Here is a 27,943-nt window from a genome sequence, read left to right on the forward strand (position 1 = left end):
CTTGAGCCACCGCACCCGGCTGTCTAAACATCTTCTTCTGTCATATTCTGTGACTTGTAGAGTCTCTGACAAAAATCTTATTTTAGCATAACCAGAAAAAGAAAATAATAATAATAGCTTCTTCAGAACTATTTGTGAAAACTAAAGTCACTATTAGGAGTCAAAAGTAGTTTGAAAGTTCTTACAAAGTTGTATCTTTTGCATTTTCTTATTCTAGTCACCAGAGGGCATAATTAAACCTACTTAAGGTTTCTATTTTAAGAAATCAAAAGAACACTGGTAAAGTTCTACAGTAATCATTTTGCAGCCAAAAAATTTAATTCCAATAAAATAAATAAAAGGAGTATTTTTAGTATATCTTTTTCCACAAACCTCATAATCTTGCTTTATAATTAAAACATTATTTAACCCTAAATTATGAATTTAAAAACTAAAACTAATTATAATTATTCATTCACCAATTATTCACTCAGAGCTTTCTATCTGCCAGGCAGTATTTCAGACTCTGAGATACAGCTACATGCCTCTCCAGTCATTCTATTTTAGAAAACATTCAAGTTTAAAGTTTGGAACACGTTAACTTGTAAAGGAAGGATAGATTCAGTGTTCTTAACAGAGAAGTTTTACGAGCTGTGAAAGGAAAGGAAAATTTCTGGGTAAAGGCCTAATAAAAATTAGGCATGATGTGAAAACTTAAAATCTGAATTTGAAAAACAGCTTTAGAACTATCACTTTTGTTTATTCTACTATTGATTTCTGCCATAAGATTCATAATTCCTATGAAGTCAATATATATATGTATATACATAATCATTTATTCTTTTTTTTTTTTTTTTTTTTTTTTGAGACGGAGTCTCGCTCTGTCGCCGGGGCTGGAGTGCAGTGGCCGGATCTCAGCTCACTGCAAGCTCCGCCTCCGGGTTTACGCCATTCTCCTGCCTCAGCCTCCCGAGTAGCTGGGACTACAGGCGCCGCCACCTCGCCCGGCTAGTTTTTTTGTATTTTTAGTAGAGACGGGGTTTCACCGTGTTAGCCAGGATGGTCTCGATCTCCTGACCTCGTGATCCGCCCGTCTCGGCCTCCCAAAGTGCTGGGATTACAGGCTTGAGCCACCGCGCCCGGCCCATTTATTCTTTATTACTTGCTTTATTCACAGAATAATTTGTGGTGGCTTATAGGGAATGTGATGAAATTCTGCAGCTGAACAAATATTTACTGAATACCTACTATACTCAAAACATGATTGGAGCCATGGGAAGCTAGGGTACAAAGATTTATAAGACTTGGTCATGTCTATTTTAAGGCTCTTCTATTTGTCCCAAGAAAGTAACACGTATCAAAATAAGTCATATTCAATTTTAATTGTTAAGAACAGTCAGAAAGCCGGGCAAAGTGGCATACACCTGTAATCCCATCCACTCGGGAGCTGGAAGCAGGAGGATCGCTTGAGCCCAAGAGTTTGAGACTAGCCTGAGCAACATAGTGAGACGCCATCTCCAAAACAAAAACAAAAAAACAAACCAAACCAAAAAGAACAGTCAGAAGGCTGAGAGAAGTAAAGTCCTTCTCTGATGATTGGTAGGCAACAAAATACATATCCAACCCAAGCTGCATTAAGACGTTAGGCCTTAAACCAGCAACAGCTGTTGGGTATCCAGGGCTGGAGTCTCTTTCTGGACCATAAGCAGAAGATTGTGAGCAATAAGAAAACGACAAGAAATACTCTTAAGAAGAGTCAGAAGGTTAGTTTTCTTTAGAAATATGTAAAAAAGGTAGAACCAAGTTTGATAATATTGGTAAAATATATTTAAAGGAATATGAGTATTATTCAGAGTTTCATTCTGAAAATGAACACACGAATAATTCATACGTTTTAGGGCTAGATTATTAAATAGAAGAAAACATTTTTTGGGAGCTTTATCCAACTATGCTGCTCCAAATATTTTCATCAAATTTTTAACCAACTTTTAAACCACATTCCTATTCTACAGTGTTTACGGCACATACCTTAGCCAATGGATTAATAACACCAACAGTAGGACTTGAGTTAAACACTTTGTTGAAGTTAGTTTCTCGATTGACTAATTCCAGCTGATAAAACTTATTATCCTCCTATGCAAAAGAATTATAAACATCTTTTAAATATTTTCTATGGAATATTTTAAAAATATAAATGTATAAATGCCATTTCATTTAAAATTTAATATAAAACCTGAATGAAGATTTATGTACTTTGTTTAAAGAGTTCTAGACCTGATTGCTGCTGTCTTAAGGAATGTTGGGGGGTAAGTTTTCAACACCTTTTAAACCCTACACCCAAGCACTTGACCCTTTTCCTTCAAGAGGGGACCTAAATGGTTTATTTGGTCCCAGCTCTGTTTCACAGGGCTACGCAGTTTGGGTAGATTTAACTTACATTATTGGGGCTCTGGGCATGACTGAATTATTTCCACAGATAAGGATGACACTACATCATTCATCTTTATTTCTCTTTCTTTTTATAGGCGTTTTTCACCATACCCAGCAATTTTTTTTTTTTTGGGTGTGTGTAGAGGTAGGGTCTCAGTACGTCACCCAGGTTGGACTCAAACTCCTAGCCATAAGCAATCCTCCGGCTTCAGCCTCCCAAAGTGCTGGGATTATAAGCATGAGCCATCATATCTGGCCTCATTATTCTTCAGTACTATAAATAGATTCGATTGCATCTAATCTGATATATTAATCTATGATAGCAATGGTAATCAAAGAACAGGGAAAAAGTGAAGGCCCATATAGAGATAAAACCTTTACCTTCGGCTTTACCAACAAGATGTGCTAATTAAGTAAGCAGAATATGGGAAGGCCATAAGTAAACACAACAGTGTGTGGGAGAATGCAGGGCTGTGCTCTAGCAAAACTAGATTCTAGTGAAATCTAGTAGAATTCTTTATGCTTCTCTTAGTCACCACTGTCATTCAAATCATTAATCTCGACCTATGTGCCTCACAGTCCATGGAATTAGGCTGTTGTGGAAGGAGTATGGAACAACCCTTGGCTACAATCCTGGCTCTTCCCTGGTAAGCTGTGTTGCTTTGGAAAGTTGCTTTACTGTATTTGCTGTGAGGATAAAATACAATTATAACATCTCCTCAGTAAGAACTGGGAATTAATAGCTATTTATATGGAACACAGTTTCAATACATTTACTATGCTTGCTGATTTCATGTATGAAATATAATGTGCCATGAGTCTGCTGCTATCAGATGGAGAAATCTGTAAGGCCTGTGCTCTGTTCACACTATGTAGAAAATTGGGTGGTTGGTGGATTGAAGCAGCACACACTCATCTCTCCAAAGCCTGCTCCTGGATTCTACCTGTGATCCCCAAGGTACCACCTATTGCTTTCAGCAGAACCTCTAGTCTCAGAGAACAAGCTGCCTCTCTTAAATGCAAACAGAGATGCATTGAGGAAAAAGGACTTCAGAAATACATGTTGCTCTTATGCTCTTTTTGCATGCTAAAGTCCAAAGTCTTCAGCTGAAGATATGAACCGTTAAAGAGTATATTCATTATGAAATCTGTATTGTTTTAGCTGATAAACTTCAGAGTCATTAAGAACCCAGTGTTACTGACTTTCCAAGAGAGAACCTAGCATTACTGACCTTCCAGGAGAAAGCATGCAACTTTTCTGAGGCTAGACTATGGAACACTTTTTCTATAGAGTAAAAATTCTGGATTAGTGTTTGCTAGGACACATTTTAGGAAATCAATATGCTCAATTTGTTAGTGTACAATACAGGCTAATGCATGAATGTGCTGGCTTTTCTTTGCTAGCCAAGCCTAATTCTACATGTGTGACACATATACATACACACACTTCAATGGTATATTAATTGTATACTGGCAGTGACATATTATTAAACATTCAATAGGTATCAAAAAGACTTTCTTTTTAAAAATATGAAAGACATACAATTCCCTTCCTCTAATGCCGAATTTAAATTTTAAAAATTACTTTATATTTATTCATAAAAATTCAATAAACTTTCAATCACAATGCACATCTTCTGTGTTTTCTATTTTCAGTTAGCATTACTTAAAAAGACTGTCTCATATTTTCCCAATCAATATCTACTGATTACTAACATGGTTAGACTAAAACCAAAATATCTTACAATTAGTTTCTTTATGATCTGGTCTCTTTCTGTAAGCATGGCTTTTAATTCTGTAATCATCTGTATATCTTCTGGTTTTGATTCTCTCATTAGATATTTTTCTTCCATTTCTTCTAATCTGAAAACAAGAAAGACTTTAGCTCATTGATATCACTCAGATACATTCTTCTGTAATACCTACATTAAAAAAATTAGTCTAGTTGAACACACACAAAAATCTGAAACAAAACTTTTTTCCTTAAAACTTTTAAGCATAATGACATGACTGCTGCAAGAGCAGTAGTTACATTAAAGGCTTTAAAGGGTAGATGGTACTATGAAAGGCTTTGCAGGTTATATTCTGAAGAAGTCACTCATTTTAAGTCATTCCAGAGTATTTGGAGAAGAGGTGAGGAGTATTTGGAGATAAGCTCTGCAGAAGAAATTATATGTTGAATGATACTAACCTGAGAAATACAGGTTTGACACTAGAAAGGCAGGCTTACTATTACAACTGCTTATCACAATACAATATTGTGTGATAACACAAAGCTTGGTAACATATAAAAAGGACAAGAAACAAATACAGATGAAAGAAAAACAAAGGACACACATGTATGACATCATTTTTTCCTGGTTTATAGAAGGTTTAAAATTCTATATTATCAGCCAGTACATACAAACTGAAAAAAAGGTTCATCAGGTAAGAGAAAAATTATGTGCCCTTCTAAGCCTATTCTGTACTGAATGATATGAGGTGGTAATAGGCCTGAATTGCCCTGATCACTAAAATAGAGGCCACTTTTTATAAGTAGGTGACATATCCTGCTGAGTCTAAGAATATAGGATGGGGCAGACTAAAGACAATACAAATGGAAACTGCTGGCTTAGTTTCAGAAAAACCACTTTCAATTTCAGAAAATGCAAATAATTACAACTATTTAAAAAATCTTATTGTTTTCAGGATATAAAGGATAGAACTTAAACAGAATTTCAATAACATTATTCAATAGAATTATGGTTAATAAAGATTCTTAGAAAAAATTATTCACTCATGAATACTGAGTAACTTATAGATGATCTGTCTTCCAGAAGTCAGTTATATACTCCTATTCCCACCCAAAACCCTAGAGAGGTACCTGAATCTCAGTGTATTTGAGTACCATAAAATCCCTCCACAAATTTAGCCCAAGCTAAAGATTTGGAGATAATGTATTAGGCTCTCTATCCAGTCCCCTGGCTAAAGTTCTCAATTAGGGTGTTGGGAGGTATGAAGGTGATGAGGAAATGAGGAAGTGATTGTCTCAGGATCAGCTGGGAGTTTGTCAGATCAGTGTGAGGTAAGTTGTACAACAGGGGTGTCCAATCTTTTGGTTTCCCTGGGCCACATTTAAAGAATTGTCTTCGGGCACACATAAAATACACTAACGATAGCTGATGAGCTAAAAAAAAAAAACCTTACCATGTTTTAAGAAAATTTACGAATTTGTGTTGGGCCGCATTCAAAGTTGTCCTGGGCTGCATATGGCCTTTGGGCCGTGGGTTGAACAACTTTGCTGTACAACGTGTTAAGTTCCACTATCTTTACTTTTGTTCTTTTGTGACAATAAAGACCAAGTGAAAAATAATGTGATTTGTTAACTCACATAAAGTGACCTTGCATTTTTTCCCAATATGGCAGAGTTAATTCTTATGTATTTTATGGGCAAAGATTTTAAGAAAGTCAAGAAATACTAATCTAGTAAAAGAAATAGCAATTTGGGTTTTATGTTGGAGAAACCACAAGATGTCACCGGAGCACTTTCTTTTATCATTAAAAGCAAAGTACAAGATTTATGAACTGCTTCCCGCAGCTGAGCAAGAATACTTGGTATAAATGGTAAGCAACTAAATTTAAAGACTTATTTAAAACTATTATTTCTATCTTTTTGTTAATTGAAAAGTTAAGTTAAAGTGAATCTAAAGCGATCAGTTAAAATCTCTGAACCACTTATTTTGCATAATAAAGGTCTACCCCTGAATCCAAATTGCAGTGTTTTTACTTAGCTTAAACATCCTTTGCCTACAGAATTACTATCAGTTAATCTTCTCTATAAAATATCTGATACAGTTTGGCTGTATCTCACCCAAATCTCATCCTGAATTTTGTCCTCACAATCCCCATGTGTCATGGGTAAAACCTGGTGGGAGGTAATTGAATCATGGGGACAGTTATCCCCTGCTGTTCTCATGATAGTGAGTTCTCAAAAGATCTGATGGTTTTATAAGGGAAAATCTTTTCCCCCTTTGCTTGGCCCTTCTCCTTCCTGTCACCATGTGAAGAAGGATGTGTTTACTTCCCCTTCCACCATGACTGTAAGTTTCCTGAGGCCTCTCCAGCCATGCTGAACTGTGAGTCAATTAAACCTCTTTCCTTTATAAATTACCTAGTCTCCGGCATGCCTTTATTAGCAGCGTGAGAATGGACTAATACAATATTTTTACATCACCAAAAATGTTTCATAAGAAAAATACCTAGATATTAAAAAGGAAAATATAATTGATTATACATAGAAAAAACATAATCCATGTAAACACAAACAGGAAAGCATTAAAGGAGAGAACAAGTAGCATGATATATATTTAACTTGCAAATATATTTCAATAATTACTAGTCTTTCAAAATTCTTATAGAAAGAAAACTTGGTACTATTCCAATATCCATTTCAAGCCAAGACTAGTCAATATTTTTCTTTTCTTCAGTTGCCACAAGCAACCCTCGTACCAGCACTGCTTCTAAAATTTAGTCCAGGTGTGAACAACTGGTAACACTGTTTTTTTTTTTTAAATTATACTTTAAGTTCTGGGATACATGTGCACAACATGCAGGTTTGTTACATAGGTATACATGTGCCATGGTGGTTTGCTGCACCCATCATCTACATTAGGTATCTCTCCTAATTGCTATCCCTCCTCCTGCCCCCCATCCCCTGACAGGCCCCGATGTGTGATGTTCCTCTTCCTGTGCCCATATGTTCTCATTGTTCAACTCCCACTTATGAGTGAGAACATGCGGTGTTTGGTTTTGTTCCTGGATACACAGTTGCTTTTAAGTTTGTTCTTCTTTAATCTTTCTAATCACAAGAAAAATAATTGTTTGGGTGTGTGTGTGTGTGTATATATATCACACACACACACACACACACACACACACACACACACATATTTTTATATATATATTTTTTTCTCTGAGATGGCGTTTTCCTCTGCCGCCCAGGCTGCAGTGCAATGGCACAATCTCAGTTCACTGCAACCTCCACCTCCCGGGTCTGAGCGATTCTTTTGCCTCAGTCTCCTGAGTAGCTGGGATTACAAGTGTCTGCCACCACACCCGGCTACTTTTTGTATTTTTAGTAGAGATGAGGTTTTACCATGTTGGTCAGGCTGGTCTTGAACTCCTGATCTCAGATGATCCACCCGCCTCAGCCTCCCAAAAGTGCTGGGATTACAGGTATGAGCCGCTGTGCCCAGCTGGGTCTATGTATCTAAAATGGCCTTCATAACTTATGTTCATTACTCTAGTTCACAACACTCAGGCAGGACTTCAGCGTAAATGCTAGCTAGAATCTAATAACATTGTTTTTATTTGCACAAAATTTACATTTATATAATTATAGCTTAGCTTCTATTTAGAATAAAGGATAACATTTTTCAGTAGTGATAAATGTTCTACTGTAGTGATATCAAGTTTTCCTGTTAAATATTTAAGTTAAAATAAGTCAATTAAAAATATTAAGAAAATAATATACGTAGCCAGAAATGACCCAATTCCCAGGGATGTATATGAATGATGAAAGCCTGGGAAATGCCGCGTTGAGAGTACCACACAAGTGTAGCCTTTTACTCAAATTTTACAGATTTCCATTAAAGTAACAGAAGAGAGAAGAGAAAGGGGGAAAAAAGGAGAAAGGAGAAGTAGAACATATAAAATTACTAATTAGGGCCACTGATGGATTCTCACCAGGCATGCATGCCCTGCTTTCTCTGACTCTGACAATATATAGGTCAGTATCTGTGATTCATGAACAACACAGGACTAAATTACAAATGCCTAAAAAACTGTATACAACATTTCCAAGTTATAGTCTGGTTAAGAAAAAAAAGGATAAAAAAATAAAATCAGTGAATTTTAGAACCAAAAATAGTATACTATCGTTTCATAACCAAACAATAGTATATTATGCACACATATATCCTGGGACTTTAATTTTATAAAGATGAAAAAACTCTATTATATCATCATTTTCTAAACTCTTAAATAAAGGAAATATACCAATTGAAGCACTTTAACGCTGAACCTTTCTTTTCCCATTAATTATGCACAGACTCTGATTTGTGACAAGACTACTTCTGTACCTCACAAAGCTTACAAAAATAATCTGAATGGTAAATTAATAATCAAGGGACAACAACAACATAAGTTAATTGAGTATTATAGATGAAAGGACTCAAAACTTTAAAAAAAGTAGTAATTCAGGTATGACGGAGTGCTTCTTTTCAATTGGGGATTACTGACCTATTTAAAATCTAAGTACAGAAACTCAACATTTCTCTCAAGAAGAAATCTTTTGTGAAATAAACCTAAACAATCAATAATAATCTCAGAATCATCTTTTTGCATATTAAAAGATCGGCCATGACCTCAAGTTGTAAAGAATGTTTTCATTTAGCTTAAACTTTCTTTACTTACAGAGTAAATCATTTAGATAAAAAGAATCAAACATCCCATTCTCTCATTTGTTTCTAAAAGAAACCAGAATCAGGACATTTTTATTAGATATAAAGTTTTTACTACTATATCACTGAAAAATAAAATTTTTACAGAACTCTTTGAAAATCTAAGACTTTAACTTTCAGCACCAGAGAACAGGGTTTCTAATAATCATTATTCCATAAGCAATATAGAACTCATCACCATTTCTACAATACTTACGGACTTGGGGTATTTCCCATCCTTTACATGTGTTGCCCCACCCTTCCATCTCCAGGAAGGGAGTTCAACAGGATTTGGGGCAGGAGCAGAAGCAAGAAGGTGCATCTGCCCCAAGCTTCCTCAGCGGCAGGCTGCACCATGTCCTTTCAGCCCCTACCACCCACCGCCTTCCAGGAATCTACAGGACTCTTCTGATTTCAAAGTTTTAAAGCCAGGGTGCAGCTGAGAATAAACTTCAATAGAATTCCCCAGTCCTTGGGAACAGTTCATATATTGTTTCCCACAGCTCCATAGGTTGGAACCAACTCTCCCTGCTCATTACCTGTCTAAATCCAAACCATTCAGCAGATCCAAGCAGGCTGCATTTAAGGATATGGAACAGAAACAACCAATTGTCTAAAACTACGCTTTACAACACTGTAACCATTAGTCTGCATATGGCTACTTACATTTAAATTAATTAAAATTAAATGGAATTTAAAAATTCAGTTCCTCAGTTATGCTAACCACAATTCAAGTGTTCAATAGCTATTTTTAGCTAGAAGCTACTAACCTGGACAAAGCAGATACAAAACAGTTTCATTATCACAGACAATCTATTGAATAGTGCTCGTCAAATATCAGTTTGATATGTGTTTGTTTTTAACTAAAGGAGTAAACACCTAAAGCTAGGGGGTAATTACCTGCTGGCAGAAGGTTTCTGGTGAAAAAAGAAACATGGTTGGTTAGCATGCACCCAAGCAGAAGCATTAAAATGAAAGGAGGGTCTAGCAAAGCAGGTAGTTTACTTACTTAAAAGCAAATACTAATTTTTCGATTATTAAAAATGATCATAAAATAAAAAACTAAGTTTTTTGCTACCTACTGAAGATTCATAATATGCAAAACCATATGCAACAGAATAAAGGAAAAATAAGGACACAACCTTTACTCTTTCAACATTCCTAAGGAGAGAGGACACACAGACAGACTGATGTTATTCTTTCTGTGACCATGCTTTTCAGAGCATGAAGTGGGGGATGCCAAGATTTCAGTCTCTGTCTGAGGAATATCACTGAGGCCAGGAAAAAGGACAGCCAAGGAACGGAGTCTATTGTAAATCATTTCTGCCAAAGCATGAGGTTATGAGCTGTTATACAAGGCAGATACCCGAGCTCACAGTTGGCCCAAAAGGATTTAAAAATCACCTCTAATAACAGCAAACACCAAAATCAGAGTGACCATCATCATTCAACTGCCTCATCCTAATTAAAGAACATATTGCACTGCAATTACCATCTGTAACACAGCACTAAAATTTTCTTTTTGAAGTATCCTTTCTATGAGAGTCAAAATAACAGCTAATCTGAGGTTAAACACAGTGCTCCTAAATTTAGTATCCACATATGAATTTTCTTATATAATATAACTTACGACACTTGTAAAGCTGCATTTATTTCCTTGAGTAGCTCGTTAGTCTTATTAAAATCTGCCCGCATGATATTTTTCTCTCTGAGGTGGTCTGCTGTCATGACATCCAACTCTTTTTCAAGTCTCTTGTTTAAATCTTGTTCATGCAACCTGTTTGATTTATTTTTAGTTAAGAAAATGTTATTCTGAAGTCAAGCTTTCAAAACTTTCTATTATTCTACCAGGTTTGAAATGGTTTTTGGTATAATATATAGAAAATTAATGTAAACAGCCTAAATTAAGCTACTTACTTTCTGCTATAAGCTTCTGGCTTTGTTAAAGTTGTCTCCTTTAATGCTTTTTCAAATAACATTTTTAAAAGACTTCAGTTAATTATATACAATTTCCAAAGTGAATGAATACACGTACATCATTCAAGATACAAACATTTCATCTGTGTTCTAGATTATAATATAGTCATCAAATAAAGTAAAAAGTGGTCTTCAATATTTTACTAGAGAGGTAGTCTAGTCACAAAAATAGGCATAGATTACTAAATATCAGCACAACAGTTTTTCAGATGACACTGCATATTCCTTCCGTTGTACTTAATGGCATACCTTATCTGTTGGTTAGATTCACTTCGTATTCTGAGAATTTCTTTCCCCTTAAATTCCAGTTCTTTGGTTAGGGCACTTATATTCTCATGAAGGTGCTGAACCTCCTTATCCAATTCAGAGATGTGATGCTCTCTGTGTCTTAATTCCTCTTGTAGATCTGTAATTCTACACATGTGCTCCTTACTCTGTAAAAACAAAAAAGTAATTTTTAGAAGTTTTCTACATATTTGATTTCTGTGTTTATCTGCGGGAAAGAAAATGACACACTGGAATGTCAAATGTAATCATTCTGACACTGCTTCTTCAAAAGCAAACTGCTGAAGTGAGCAAACCTCGAGGTCGCTTCTTTTTCCACACATGTAAATGTGTATATGGATATAGCTTCAATAATGTCAGGTTACAAGGAACCCAGAAGGTCAAAGGACATCTCTCATTTTACAGATGAGGAAACCAGTGCCCAAAGATGATTTATAACCAGCGGCTGAGTTGAGATTAGAACACAGGGCTCTTACATTCTCAGTAAGTTTTACATGATTTTGAAGAATAATTGTGGCACCACTGCCTAGAATCTAGAGAGAAAGTGCATCTAAGGAGGCCCTCCCAAAAGAACACACATCACATGGCTTACAAAGCAGACTTAGTTTAGTGCTGCTCTAGCAGTTATCTGACAGTTAAGCTCCCTTCTGTGATCGTGCGACTCCTCCAGCCTCGGTGACAAAGTGAGACCCTGTCTCAAATAAATAAATAAATTAAATAAAGCTCTTCAATATAAAAGAATGTGATAACCAGTGAAAATAACAGTTACTACAAAATAATTTTCAGAAAATTATGAACATTCAATATTCAAACAGTACAGAATACTCTTACTTACCTGTCTTCTGCTGATGTCTATGCTTCTCTCTAATTCCATTTTAGCAGCTGCCAATTCTTGATGATGATTATGCCGTAACAAATCAATTGCAGCTGCATGTTGATGGTTGAGTTCTGAGCGCAAGGAAGCTGGAATTGCAAGGCAAAAATACGTTTGGTACCTTTAAAAAATATTATCAATACTATAGATAAAAATTACAGAAGTAAAACAAATTATTTAAAAATCAGAACACTTGTGTATGTCCATTAAATTAATAGATTATTACAAACTCACAAATTTAAATATTATAGACTACAATATACTATCATAAATTTAAAGTTAATCTAGCTTTGATGAGGATATAAAAAAACTCAAATGTTTAAGTGGATCAAGGTATTTTTATACATGCTTTCAGTATGCAGGTAAAGTGCTAATGGAGATGAAGTATTTTTAATTCATCTCTTTCACTACTAGAATAATAAAATTTGGTCAGGCACAGGGGCTCATGCCTATAATCCCAGCACTTTGAGGGGCCAAGGTGGGTGGATCACCTGAGGTCAGGAGTTCAAGACCAGCCTGACCAACATGGTGAAACCCCATCTCTACTACAAATACAACAAATTAGCCGGGTGTGGTGGTGGGTGCCTGTAATCTCAACTACTCAGGAGAATGAGACAGGAGAATTGCGTGAACCTGGGAGGCGGAGGTTACAGTGAGCCGAGATCACGCCATTGCACTCCAGCCTGGGTGACAGAGTGAGAATCCATCTCAAAAAAAAAAAAAAAAAAAAAACATAAATAAAATTTTAGAGTTTAATGGTACCATAACAAATATTTAGGAGGCAACTTCTCACCCAAATAAGAATTCTTCAAAAATATCCCTAAAGGAGCCTGGCTGGTCAGTGTTGTTAGTGATCTGAAGGTCATCACCTTCATTTGAGTTTGGGATTATTTCATACAGTCCATAAACATTTACTGAATGCCAGGCACTATTCTAAGGGGGAATGAAATATGACAGTACTTCTATAACTGCATAGGGTTGAGGGGAAGACATTATGCCAGAAAACTAAGTAGGGTATCAGAGATGACTATTAGGTATGACAAAAGCACAGTACTGTAAGAACTCAAATGTTCTAGGAAAGGGAAACTGGGGAAGGGAATTGTCACAGTAACGGTCTGAAGACCAAGTAGGAGTTCTCCAAATAGAGAAGGAAAAAGCATTCAGGAAGAAGGGATATCATATATAAAACAGAAAGAACCTGGTCTGTCTGGCAAACTATAAGAGGGTATGGCAGGAGGCCACAGTGCACATGGTCATACTGTAAAGAAAATGGAACCTAGTGGGAGAAAGTTTTAGTATAAAATGTTTTTTATTTTAACCTAAGGCTCATAGTTCTCGAACTTGGGTATGTTTGGTGGTATGCGTGAAGGAACCTGATCATCTTCTGAAACATGAATTTTACTTGAAGATTTTTGGAAAATCCATTAATTATATATTACATAAAGAGATTTAAGTAAGTAAAATACACATTTATACATTTTAAAGTGAAAACATGAGACTTCAAAGACAAGCTGTGCTTGTAGCTAGCCAATTCAGGCTCCTCTTGAGACCGCCATGTAAAGCATAAGTTGTTTCCCCTGGTGTTAAGGCCTTTTTCAGTGGGAAACCTTGACACACACTCAAGTAGGACATGAGGAATCACTGAAGGATTTGAAGTGGGTTGTCATATGGTGAGATTTGAGCATTACAAAGTTTACCCTGACTGGAGTTTAGAGAATGTACTGTGTGAAAGGAGATCTGCAAGGTTATGGCAATAATCCAGGTGAGAAATGATACAACCAAAACCAAAGTATGGCAGAGGACTAAAGAAGAGGAAACAAATAGAAGAAATGTTTAAGAGAGGGAGTAACAGATAGGATGTGGCAGTGAAAGAAAAAAAGTCAGCCAGGTGTGGTAGCTTACGTAATCCTAGCACTTTGAGAGGCCGTGGCGGGTGGATCACCTGAGGTCAGGAGTTTGAGACCAGCCTGATCAACATGGTGAAACCCCGTCTCTATTAAAAATATAAAAATTATCCAGGTGTGGTGGCGGGCTCCTGTAACCCCAGCTACTTGGGAGACTGAGGCAGGAGAACTGCTTGAACCTGGGAGGCAGAGGTTGCAGTAAGCTGAGATGGCATCACTGTATTCCTGCACAGTGAGACTCGGTCTCAAAAAAAAAAAAAAAAGAAAAAAAGTCAATTGTGACTTCCATTTTCCTGGTTTTGGCAAGTGGGTAAACAGTGATACCATTAATTAGAATAGGAGGTACAGGAATATAAACACATTTTGGACTATGGGAGACAGTGCGTTCATATTTTTAAATGTTGAGTATAAGTTAGAATATCTGTCTAACAATGTGTAAGAAATAGAAACCTAAGGTACAAGAAGAGAGGTGTGGTCTAGAAATGAATATGTGGAATCACCAGCACATAGATGGTGGTCGCAACCATGGATGTGAATGCAATAAACCAAGAAAAGGCTGAAGATTAAAAAAGAGACCAGAAGACTGGGGCTTACTGTGGTTTAATATGGTTTCTCCCCTCTGAAACACATGTTGAAATTTGACTATCATTGTGGCCCTGTTGGGAGGTGGGGCCTTTAGGAGGTTATTAGGTCAGTAGGAGGGATCAATGGCTTTCTCGCAGGAATGGTTAGCAAGTATAGGAGGCTCCACCCTATTTTTTTCTAGCGCTCAGGCCCTCTCCCCACTTCCACTTTTCCACCAAGCTACGAAGCAGCACAAGGCCCTCACCAGATGTCGCCAGCTACCCGATCTCAGACTTCTCAGCCTCCAGAATCATAAGCCAAGTAAACCTCTTTCCTTTATAAATTAGCCAGTCTGTGGTATTCTGCTATAGCAACAGAAAACAAACCAAGATAGAGCTGAATCCTGGGAAATCCTAATATTTGATGGATGCATGTGGAAACAGGACAGTATATGAGATGAAGGAGTAGAGGTCAGAAAAGCAGGAATATAGTAAGTATAGTATATTATTATGAAAATCAAGTATTTTTTTTTTTTTTTTTTTTTTTTGAGGCGGAGTCTCGCTCTGTCGCCCGGACTGGAGTGCAGTGGCCAGATCTCAGCTCACTGCAAGCTCCGCCTCCCGGGTTTATGCCATTCTCCTGCCTCAGCCTCCCGAGTAGCTGGGACTACAGGCGCCCACCACCTCGCCTGGCTAGTTTTTGTATTTTTAGTAGAGACGGGGTTTCACCGGGTTAGCCAGGATGGTCTCGATCTCCTGACCTTGTGATCCTCCCGTCTCGGCCTCCCAAAGTGCTGGGATTACAGGCTTGAGCCACCACGCCCGGCCGAAAATCAAGTATTTTTTACTCAAGAAGGTTGTAGTCAAAGGACTCAAATGTTGAAGATAGGGCAAATAAGATGAAAGCTAGTAAGTGGGAATACTTTGGATTTGGAAGTTCAAAGCTCAGTGGTGATCTCAGGGAGAGCAGTTTCAATGAAATAATGGACAAAATGTAGAACTGAAGGATCCCAACAAGAACCAGTATCTACAATATATAAACAACTCTTAAAATGCAACAGTAAAATGTAAACAATCCAATCAGAAAAGAGATATACAGATGGCAAATGAGCACATGAAAAATGCTCAATAACATGAGCCATTAGGGAAATGCAAATTAAAACCAGTTTTAATGATGAGTTATCACTACATTCCTATCAGAAAGGATAAAATATAATGACAACATCAAATGTTGCTGAGGATGTGAGCAAAATTTATATGATGCTAACAGGGATGTAAAATGGTACAGTCACTCTAGAAAACCTTTTACAGTTTGTTACAAAATTACACATGCAGCTGCCATATGACCCAGCAACCGCTGGGAGTTTTGCTCTTGCTGCCCAGGCTGGAGTGCAGTGGTGCGATCTCGGCTCGCTGCAACCTCGGCCTCCCAGGTTCAAGTGATTCTCCTGCCTCAGCCTCCCAAGTAGCTTGGATTACAGCTACCATGCCCGGCTAATTCTGTATTTTTAGTAGAGATGGAGTTTCACCATGTTGGTCAGGCTGATCTCAAAATCCTGACCTCAGGATTTCCACTTGCCTCAGCCTCCCAAAGTACTGGGATTACAGGTGTGAGCGACCGTACCCGGCCAACAGATATATTTAAATCATGTTTAGTGGAGTATGTTTCAAAGGACTAAATAACAATAGTTCCAACACTAGGACTGTTTCTGCCTGCCCTACAAAGCTGTGGAACATGTAGTATTCCCTTTTGGCCACATTTCTATAAAGGCTACCTCTACGTTTGACTGCAATTCCTGTGCAAAGACAGGGCAGTAGTTCATTTTTTAATTCTCCTTGCTCAGCAATCCCTAGCACATGAACAGGTTTTTCACAAATCTTTGACAAATGTCTACATTTAATCTGATTTTCATGCTAGCAGTCATTGTGGGTTTTAAAGGAGGAAGAGGAGAGCTTTAACCATTTCGTCTGGGACTCCAAGGAACATTATAGATGAGAAACAGAGTCAGATGGCTTTCCCTTTGAGGCCCAAAATATTGGTAACACTTCAGTCTTCTTTGCTCCAAATTCCTACTTGGAAAGAGTGTGCCACTGAAGTATGACAACATGTTACAAATATCAGGAGAATTTGGAATAAAGCCAAACAGAAGAAAACTGAGATGGTAAGAATAAAAAGTTATTGAATGACATTAAAAAACAAAACCCAAAACAAATCTTTAAATACATACCCAGTTTTTCTTCAAAACTCAACTTATCTCCTTATAAAAAGTAATGATATGAACACCTCATAGGTAGAAATCTCAAAGAAATATATATCTCAACAGAAAAGTCAGACCTAATCCTCACTTTTCCCATTAAAACAAAATCTTGAAGTGGAAAAAACCATATGACCACGCAGTCTAAGGACACGTGGCTCCATGCCCTTTCTATTGGGCAGTGATTGATTTCTGGAACACCTCAATGTGCTGAGTCCACTTAGTCCAAAAAGGACAGATTAGAGTCCCAGCAGTGTTGCTTGCATAGCTGGAGTACAGAGACAGCTGAGGCGGATTCACTTTACTGTTTGTGTCCTGTCTATTCATCTGGTAACTTCAAATACAATATGCAATACACTTAGATATTCATTTTGATGTTTCAAAATTTTAAAATAAAACTTGGTGATTCTATGTTGAATTTAAAAAATGTTAAAAATGTACATATGAATATGACAAGATTGTAATCTTTTCAAAATACCAAGCATAGCCTTTCCTTCATCTTCTAATTCAAACCGAAGAGTCTGAAGTTCCTGTTCCATTTCTATTCGGAAGCCCTCCATTGACTCTCTGTGTGCATCTTTTAATGATTGAAGCTCTGCAGAATGCTTCTGTTGTAAATGATTTTCAAGAGCCTAGAACAAGACAAATTCAAATTATTATGCTAGAATATAGGAAGGAAAATGCAAACAAAATAGAAAACAGTTACTAAAACTCAGTTATTATTTAAGAAATACAAAATGTTTAGGTTCATTTTCAAGAAAACTAGACGTAACATAATCAACATTAGAAAAAATAATTAGGGTCATCTCAGTAGAATAAATAAATCATCATGAAACCAGTTTGATTCAATGTATTTTGTCTATATATTGAATGGGCTGGGCACAGTGGCTCACCCTTGTAATCCCAGCAATTTGGGAGGACAAGGTGAGAGGATTGCTTGAGCCCCAGAATTCAAGACCAGCCTGGGCAACATAGCGAAACCTGTTTCTACAAAAAAAATTAAAAATTAGTCAGGCATGATGGTGTGTGCCTATAGTCCCAGCTATTCAGGAGGCTGAGGTGGGAAAATCACCAGTCTAGGAAGCTGAGACTACAGTGAGCTATGATCGTGCTGCTGCACCTCAGCCTGGGTGACAGAGACCCTGTCTCAAAAAATAGAAAATCATTTTTTTTAATGTAACTAATTATTATTAGGCTGTTGGATTACATTTGAATGTATGTCACATAAAACTTACTCTCTGCTCCTTTTCCTTTTCCTCTTCCATAGTTTGAAATGCAAGGACATGTGCTTCTTTTAATGATTTGTGTCTTTGCTGATGTTGCTCCTCTAATTCTTCAAGCTCTTGCGTAAGCCGCTGTCGTTCTTGCGTAAACTGGGCTTGCAGTTGTTGCAAAGAAGTCTGAGACTGGGAAAGCTGTATCTCCAGATTCTGTTTCAGCAAGGAAATCTATGCCCCAGAATGGTACACAATGAAGAATAAATACAAGGCATAGTTCACAAACTATCCATCAAAGGGGAAAAGCACTTCAAAGATATTAATGATAGTAAAACAACTGCCTTAATATTTCCATTTAAAACGTTCTAAAATATATCACAAAAATAACCATTTACTATCACCATTTAAAATTCTACTTTCTGTAATTATTCTGAAAATAGTTTATTTACATTGTTTATAGACTGTCTAAAGAACACTGCAGCCCACATTTAGAATACAATGAATACCCATGTTATGTTGCAATAAAAATTCATAATATGAAATAAAAACATAAGACAATTAACATTTTCGTTAGGTTATGGTCACTTCAAGGAAGAGTATGAATAGTTAAACCACTTATTTGTAAAGCAGTAAAGTGCAATAGGACTGTGAGCTCTGAGTTAAAATCCTAGCTCTGTCACTTGTTAGTATCAACACCTCACCAGGTTATGTTACTCCATATAGCTCACTTTGAACAGACTCTGACATGTACTAAGCATTCAACAAATATTAGCTAAGATTATTTGAGAATTAAAAACCTACTCTTTAAAAGATATATCAGTTTATAATTTAGAATCATTATGTAAATTTTTATTTTTTATTTAACTCAAAGTGCCTGAAAACCTTTAAGTTTTCAAAATGTCTCAAATGTCCCACAATCTTTTATTCAACCATTATAACAATGTCAGGTACTTTTCTTTGACTATGGAAAACTGATTTGTCACTCCTTTAGAAAACAGACATCAGCCTCAATATGTCTGTATCACTTCTAGATGTCTTAACATGCTTACAATTATTTTGTAAGAATAAAAACATAAAACACAGGTATATGTATAGATCATATATGTTCATATATGCATTTGATAAAACCATTTAACTGACCTATTTCTATTCTCATACACAGGATATTGTAACTTGAGACTATATAACTGTGTTCTAAAATAAGTCTAAATCTAAGAGGAACTTAGGAGAACCAGATACAAAGTTGTAAAATGTGTTCCATAAGCAACTTAAAACACTCTATGCTTTTATATACTGGTAAAACAGTTTCTGTGGCCAAAAAAGCCAATGAAAAGAGGAAACTTTAAAGTGAGTTTTTGTAAATGGGAAAAGGCTCTCTTTCAATTGATAGAGAGCAGACATAAGTTGCCTCACACGTCTCACAAAGAAAGGTACCTGGGAAAGAAAGAGAAAGGGTGGGAAATCACCAGACATGCAAAAGAAGAACGGAGGAAAGAATCATTAATTGGAAAAAGGAAAGGTCCGAAGCAAGCCACCACATCCCTTTAAAAAGCAGCAGGAGGAGTCACAGACTGTAGTGAGCTTAAGGTGATGATTAGCCTTCCAGAAGGGTTCTGGACAAAGTTATCAATCAGAGTTAGTTATAAAGGTTAGCACATGGCTTTATGGAAATAGTCAAGCACTGGTGAGAAATCATATAAAACAATCTAGGTTTAATCTGTTTTAATGTATTTCCAAATAAGTGACTCTACCTGTTGAAACTTTATGAATTCTGCTTATTAATTTCTACAAAAAACTAAGGTTTCAGAGGTTATTTTAAAGTTTTGGAGCCAAGGTGGAACTGCAACCCTCTGATTCCAGATATCACAACTCCTTATACCTCTAAATGGCAGCAGCACCCACGATTTACAGACTGAAATAAATCCTGCAAATGTGAAAATGTGATATGTGCATAAGAATGTCACAGCCACAGCTAATGCCATCCTTATGGAATACGATAAATTATACCACGTGACTTCTCACTATTTTATGCAATGAAAATCAGGACAAAATAAATATTGAAGACAGCCTAGAAAGAAAAAATAAACCATAAAAGGGTAACAGGAACAAAAACAGACATTGTGAACACTGATTTGTAACTGGTAGAGCCATTCTCTTCCCAGAAAGTTAGTTCTTGAAATAGAGAAGGCACCAACCCACTCTCTTTGGAAGTTCAACCCTAGTCCCAGCCTAAGCATGGGGACCCATGGGACTGCCTTTCTTGGGGATTAAAATCTACCCAGCATTCTGCTCACCAAGCTGTCTGCCCTGGTACAGATCTGTGTCCATCCAAAAAGAATGGACACGTTTTTCTGCTTTGCACAAAGGTGACATATAGGCTAGCAGTGGCCCTGGATCCTATCCTCAAATTTAGTGTGTACTTCAATTAGTAGGAAACCAATTAGCTCACATTGGTGTTTCTTATTTTCTGCAATACCTACTTCAAAAGTTTGCTGAATTGATAGACCTCTTGTGTTAATTTGACTCACATTTGAACTATTAACAGGTGAAACTTATGAAGAAATACAATATTTAAAGTGAATGATCGGAAGTACCACAGTATATAAGTTACATATTTAAAATCTACAGTTTTAAATTTCTCCAGCTAAAATAAAATACACATAAATATTTTACATTGTAATATACTTTACCTTGAAAGAACTCCAAAACAGTACTTTCCATCTTAGGATATGTGATTAATCTTTGTATCTACACTCAAGAAAATAATATAAACTATGTGCAGAAAGATATTATCATGCAGTTTAGTGCTCAAATATACTTAGATATTTTGTATTCTTAACTTTGAAAGCATATCAAAATCATACTAAGGCCATCTAAAATCTCTGAATTCATGCTCAAGACAGTAATGTGAATTATATGCAGAAAGCCTTAATCATGCAACACAGCATCAAAATTTATTTTGTTCCTTTTAAAAATAAATTAGTAGAATTGCAATAAACAGTCAGCCTTTATTCAGCATGGCACTTTAAAAGACAATGAGCAAAGCAATGTAAAGTGTACTAATTTTTATAGCTATAAACAGGTGAGTTTAATATAATCAATAAAAATACATATTAATGTAAAACTTTAACTCAAAAGAAAAAAAAACCTCTGCATTAAAAGATTTAGGCAATTTTGATAAGTATTTTTACAACAGAATTATAGACTATCTAGAAAGGTATGTGTTGAATAAAGAATGAGAACAAGTAGTTGCTTCAAACTACATATTATATTCAAATTATGTAGTGCATGGTATTAGTTTCTATACATTTGTTAAAATTCAAAAAATTCTATTTCTTATTTTGTTTAAATAAACCAAAACAAATTTTATTTTGGAAAATAATTTAATCTTTAGTTTTAAAATTCTTAGCACAGCCATTTAGATATGAAATATATAATATATTCTACTGGTTGATAAGTGCCAGATATTTTAGAGACAATTTTACAGGTCAAACTGCACTGATAGTAATCGCCACCTTCTGTCTCTACCATTTAAAAAATGATTGCCTTTTTGAAAATAAAGTTTTACAGTCTTTTTGAAAATGGAATATTAAAGTTTTATAATAATTTCAAAAAGAAAAAATTAAAAATATATGGGTTGGGCATGGTTGTTGCTCATGCCTATAATCCCTGCATTTTAGGAGGCCAAGACAGGTGGATCACCTGAGGTCAGGAGTTTGAGACCAGCCTGGCTAACATGATGAAACCCTGTCTCTACTAAAAGTACAAAAAATTAGCTGGGAGTGGTGGCGGGTGCCTGTAATCCCAGCTACTTGGGAGGCTGAGGCAGGAGAATCACTTAAACCGGTAGGCGGAGGTTGCAGTGAGCCGAGATCGTACCACTACACTCCAACCTGGGTGACAAGAACAAAACTCCATTTTATACACACACACACACACACACACACATATATGGCTCACTGCAGCCTCAACCACCTGGGCTCAAGTGATTCTCCCACCTCACCCTCCTAAGTAGCTGGGACCGCAGACATGCACCAACTAATTTTAAATTATTTGTAGAGATGAGGTATCACTCTGTTGCCCAGGCTAGTCTTGAACTCCTGGGCTCAAGCGATCCTCCTGCCTCAGCCTCCAAAAGTGCTGGGATTACAGGCATGAGTCACTGTGCCCGGCCTACTTTTTACAGACCAGTTTCACAAAGATTCTATACCTCTATAATGGTGTTAGTGGAAGAAATGTCTCAAAACAAAAACTGAAATATCAAATCTGAGGTAGGGGGTATGACAGAATGTCAATATGAGACATGCCATTAATTATGTACATCTTATCTACAACCTTTGGTTTTTGATGCAATATCGGTGTTTTTTTCTTCAAAAACCGTTAGAGTCTTGTTACAAAAATGAAAGAATATAGAAAGTATACAAATGATGTGTCCTTAAAATAAAGCACATCCTGAGATAGTAAATGTAATCTGTGATTCTCAAACCTGGCTGTGTATCAGAATCATCTCTGTAGATTTTCATAAAGACAGTTGCCTATGCCCTGATCCCTTGAGATTCTGATTTAGTAGGTCTGGAATTGGGCCTAGGCTGCCTAAGATACGTTTATTCCTATTTATCAAAGTAAAAAGTGGTTCATTACGAAAATTTAAAAAATATAGGAACATATAAATAAAAGGAAAAGTCTCCTTCATTCCCTTTCCTCACCAAATCCCAATCCCTAAGGGTAACTGGTGTTAATATTTTGGTATACATTACTGTAGACTGTAATGGCTTAGGTCTCTCTTGATATAATTCACTGTTTTGTTTTCTTTTGCTTTCTTACCTAGATCATGTGTAAATGGCTAGATGATTTTACCAAATGTAGAGAATATATCTGATAAAATGTTGGCTATGCCTTATATACAAAAGTTATGGAGGCTCCAGGGCACATCTCAAAAGATCAGTGCTTAATGTCCATAGCAGCTGAAACAGAGACCCCTGGGGCAGCTGATGTGGACAGACATCCTATATGTATCACATAGAGAAATAAACACCACTTCAAATTGTGAAACCATGAGAGTGCCTTGACCTGCAGATGTGGATGAGGTGGTTTTCACACACTCAACTTTATATAGCTTATTCCAAGATGAGTATGCTGAAGGATTTAATGATGTTTAATAATTTTTCCAGTAGAGGGAACAGTCAGTTTGTGTTTTTGTAGTTTTTTCCTTCCCTTCAAAGTGGCATTTATAAGGTACTCATGATATTTAGATATGATCCATTCTTTTTAATAACTACATAGACTTCCTAGGGCTGGCACTGCCCCTCACTTCTCCAACAGCTGTTCTCTCTCTTTCCTTTCTTCCCAGTTGGCTGAACACCTGCGTTTGTTCAGGGATTAAATGGAAATCCCCGGAAGGTAAGCCCCTCTCATAGTACCTTCAGATGAATTAGGACTGGGACAAGAAAATAATCTAATTCTAAGGTACTAATATTAACTCCAATCCTTTCAAATATATAAAACATTAAAAACTGCTAGCCTATCAGTCTGAGCAGCTCTCAGCTAACTGAGCAGCTCTGCTAACTGAGGCTTAGTAGAGGACAGTAGGAATAACTTCTTATTATGTCAATGACTTAATGAAAATGCTCATGTAAAACGTTTAAAGGTGCTCAAATATTTTAATTATATGATTTATTTTTCTTCTTTAATCACTAATGTGCTATTACTGAGGAAACTAGTTAAGAAAAGTAGATTTAAGCCGGAATTGTGATCATTTTGAAAAAATTCTGAATTGTTCTTTTTTTTTTTTTGTATTTTCTAAGATGTATAAACTGAGTTTATTATTAAAAACCACCACAATGCTGCTAATGTCCTTAAGATATTTGTGGAACATATCCCCAATCATCCCCTTATTATTATTATTATTATTATTTATTTATTTATTTTACTTCACAGAACATAATATGCTTTATTCAGGAATAAAGAAAATCATGCAATGGAAGAGAACCTAAAGTAGAAACAGAATATTGCAAAGATCACAAAATATTCAAGTGTATTTATTTTTTTCTTTAGTGACAGAAATATTTTTTTTTCTTTTTTTTTTTATTATACTTTAAGTTCTAGGGTACATGTGCATAACGTGCAGGTTTGTTACATATGTATACTTATGCCATGTTGGTGTGCTGCACCCATCAACTCGTTAGCCCCTTATTATTAACTAAAACTAGAAAGTATCTCTAAAGGACAGATGTAACAATAATAGTCACTTGTTTGTGAATGTGCTAAGCACTGAACTCTTGTATGGAAAGCTGGGGTACATACCATGTACTGAGGGAGTGGGCAGGTGCTCACCCTGCAGAGCACAACACTCTGACAAAGTCATGTTTTGTTGTGGATGATGACAGAGTGAAAAGGTGATCCTCAATGACTATAACGTTATAAAAGAGATTTCACTGTTACCAGCCCCTTGTACTCTTTTTGTAGGAGATGAATCAAGGTACTTTCATTCCAGTTATTAATAGGTAATTTCAATAAGGTGGTTTTTGTTTAATGAATAAAAAGTACAACTATTGAAGAAAATGTGGCTGTGTTGTCACAAATATTCTAAAGTATAATTCAATTAATTTTTAAAATAATCATATCCTATTTGGGTTCTTATTTCTATCCCAATTAGCACATATGTCAAAATGTCTGTATTGATATAGCTATCATGCCAAAATTTGTACTATGTTCTATGTGATTGCTAACAAGAATTTCTAAATATAACCTATTTCAGCAACACTGAGATAAATGTTCACTGTTTCTTTTAAGACATGAAAGAAAATGCTGCTAAATGTATTTGCATATTTTAATTATTTTTTACATAGAAAAAAGACTGAATATGAAAACTACGTAAAATTTTTATTTTCTTGCAGAGTAGAAAAAACTTACAGGGGTATGAGGAAATAGTTCCATTCCAGAAGTATCAGAATTTCATAGGACATCTCTAGGCTCAAAGCTTTGATTTCTCTAGGGCTGGCATTAGTAAACTACAGTCTGTTTTTGTAAATTGTTACTGGAATACAGTCATACCCATTCATTTACATACTGTCTATAAGTATTTTCACACTACAATGGAAAAGAGTTTCTGCCACAGAAACTGGCCCACAAAGCCAAAAGTATTTACTATCTGGCCCTTTATAGAAAAGTCTGCTGACTCCTGCTTTAGGACATCAAGAAAAATATTCAACAGTGTTCAATTCTCTGTCATCTAATTTTAAAGGACAAGTTGAGTATGGGTTTAGTGTGAAAATAAATTTCATTTTTTCTTATGATATGAAAAGAAAAAATTTTTTAAATGAGTGTTAAATGGGATATTATTTTGAAGATGAATTTCTGCATACTTGAGTATACATAAGTAAAAAGTGATCACTTTGTCAATTCTTAGGAAAGGGATTTACTCCATTTTGCTTTTCATCTGTTGATAATTATAACATTACAATGTATAAAATATGTTCTAAATCACATAAACCTTCATAACAATCCAGTACTTTTAAAAAAGGAAGTCACTAATGCTAGTTTTTCAAAAAAATAAACAACAAAATTTCACATTTATTTCCATTTTTATGAACCAACTAGTTAATAGTTTTTCAAAAATATTACTATATCTTTCAAAATAAACATAAAAATAATGAAATGCATGTCTGAGATGTAAAATCTCAATTGGCTTTATAATCAATATATGCTTATTAACACATGTGGTAGATGTATGCATAAACAAATGAAAGACTGAACGTTAGAAGCTTTTATTACCCTTATACAAAACATATCTTATTGAATGCCAAACTATTTTTTATATAAGTTGAAGCTTTAAAGCAGTGATGTTGTTTATGCAAAATGAAAAGTGCAACATGCCTTTGTGTACAAATTGTAAGTGCCGTTCACTTACATTGTTGATAGATTTATGCAAAGCTTCACCCAGAGAGTGCCGCTATGAAGAAAAGATCACAGGAATAAAGGGAAACATTCAGAAATCAACTAAGTGAAAAAAAGAGGAATACGAACAGAGAGTAAAACACAGAACATTAATTATAATGTGCTCAAGAGAAAACAAGTTGAAAACAGTTCTAAGAAACAAACTAAACAAAAAGAAATTAAAGACACACAGTCTAAATTATCTATAATCCCTTAAAACGATGTCTGATATATTTGTGGGCTTGTAGACTTACCTATACAAACTACTAAAGGCTAGGCCATATAAATCAGAGTTCAGTTTAAAAGATGATGGTTATTGAGGGACCTAGAGGGGGTATTACTGTTCTAAATTCCTCCCAGAAAGCTATGAGATAACTATTCAAAGCATTACACCCACTTTGCTGTAGGTTCATGGAGAATTGCGGTGAAAACCGCAGCACTCACTTGACTGACCATATAATTTGGGAACCAGAAATAAATATGAGATAATCACTAGAAATTAAAGATTTAATAATAATCTGGTTTTATATTGGGGGAAAGGAAGAAAGATACCTTTATATCTTTTTAATCCTATTTCCTAGGATATATTTGGCAAAATTATTTACAACATAGGCTCATTTTTCAGAAGTTCATTGAAATTTTAAGTGATATACCGATGGAAAAACCTACATACCACTCCCTCCTAACATGGGGGGAAATGAAAATGTAATTTCATTTTCAGTCACCTCATTTTTTTACCCTCAAAAAATACAAAATAATATTTTAAATTTATATTGCTAATTTAAATGGAAAAATTGCTTTAACATGGTTTTTACTCTGGACATGATTTTAAGTGATAAACCACTGGAAAAACCTACATAACCCTCCCTCCCTCCTAATACAGGGGGAAATGAAAATATAATTTCATTTCAACCACCTCATTTTTTACCTTCCAAAAATACAAAATAATATTTTTTATTTATATTGCTATATATTATATTGCCTAATTTTCAAACAGAATGCAATTTTCTTTTGTTTTCATTTTTTGCATATTGTAATTATTTCTTGAAGTGACACAATCTAAAGAGTTTTTATTAGAAAATAATTTTTTACTAATAACTTAGACTAAGATATTCCATGATATAACCTAGTCAAGTTGCAAATATGAGATAAAAAGATTAATTTTCTATGATTACTTCATAACTTCTCAATCTCAACTTTCTCATGCTTTTATGTACATCACTACTTAATTTTACTTCTTTCTTTATTCTTTCCCAAACTTATAATATTCTTTATATAATAATGAGAGACTTAACTTCTCCAAACTTCATAAAACGTAAGAAAATTGGAAGAACTTTTAGTTGTAGTATTTTTACATCTTTTTATTTATTTATTTATTTTTCAGACAGAGTCTTGCTCTGTCACCAGGCTGGAGTGCAGTGGTGTGATCTCAGCTCACTGCAACCAAAGCCTCCCGGATTCAAGCCATTCTCCTGCCTCAGCCTCCCGAGTAGCTGGGATTACAGGCGCCCACCACCACGCCCAGTTAATTTTTGTATTTTTAGTAGAGACAGGGTTTCACCATGTTGGCCAGGATGGTCTTGATCTCCTGACCTTGTGATCCACCCGCCTTGGCCTCCCAAAGTGCTGGGATTACAGGTGTGAGCCACAGCGTCCAGCCAACATCTTTTTACTTCTTAGAACTGATGTCCTAGTACTAGAAGTTAACCTAAAATTTATACCATTTACTCAAGAAGCAGATTTTATTTTCACTCTTTAAGGTGTCATCAGACAAAATATGTATGTTATTTAAGATTCCTGAATTATTTGATAAATTGGAATATGCCAAATCAGAGTGACATGCCAAATCATCCCTTCCCTAGGTGTAGATTTGGGGCTTTATATGACAGAAACATATTTGAACATTTGAAATCTAAACTCATATGGTCACGACCTCTGTCCATACCCAGTTGCAGACCATGAAAATATTGAATCCAATGGGTACAGTTGCCCAAGCTGTGACCTCAAGTGAGCTTACATCACAGACCTGGCATGGCAATTGGTAA

General features: G+C 35.7%; 1 protein-coding gene across 9 annotated transcripts in view; it reads right to left on the minus strand.

The window, feature by feature from the left end:
• Positions 1-27,943, minus strand: part of FAM184A (family with sequence similarity 184 member A) — a 117,768-nt gene that overhangs the window by 3,445 nt on the left and 86,380 nt on the right. For 5 of the 9 annotated variants that reach the window (XR_004442753.1, XM_033234420.1, XM_033234422.1 and 2 more), the window contains exons 10-16: positions 17,982-18,194; positions 17,225-17,378; positions 11,986-12,113; positions 11,115-11,299; positions 10,519-10,665; positions 4,155-4,272; positions 2,008-2,112 (exon numbers count right to left, since the gene is read on the minus strand). Coding sequence is in view for 8 of the 9 variants with exons in the window: in XM_033234420.1 (XP_033090311.1) it covers positions 2,008-2,112; positions 4,155-4,272; positions 10,519-10,665; positions 11,115-11,299; positions 11,986-12,113; positions 17,225-17,378; positions 17,982-18,194 (1,050 nt within the window). In the remaining variant the exon portion in view is untranslated. The remainder of the gene's footprint in view (positions 1-2,007; positions 2,113-4,154; positions 4,273-10,518; positions 10,666-11,114; positions 11,300-11,985; positions 12,114-17,224; positions 17,379-17,981; positions 18,195-27,943) is intronic. The other 4 variants (XM_033234425.1, XM_033234419.1, XM_033234421.1 and 1 more) reach the window with 3 other exon arrangements.

The sequence above is a fragment of the Trachypithecus francoisi genome, unplaced genomic scaffold (genome assembly GCF_009764315.1).
Source record: "Trachypithecus francoisi isolate TF-2019V2 unplaced genomic scaffold, Tfra_2.0 Lachesis_group15, whole genome shotgun sequence".
In the NCBI taxonomy this organism is placed as follows: Eukaryota; Metazoa; Chordata; class Mammalia; order Primates; family Cercopithecidae; genus Trachypithecus; species Trachypithecus francoisi.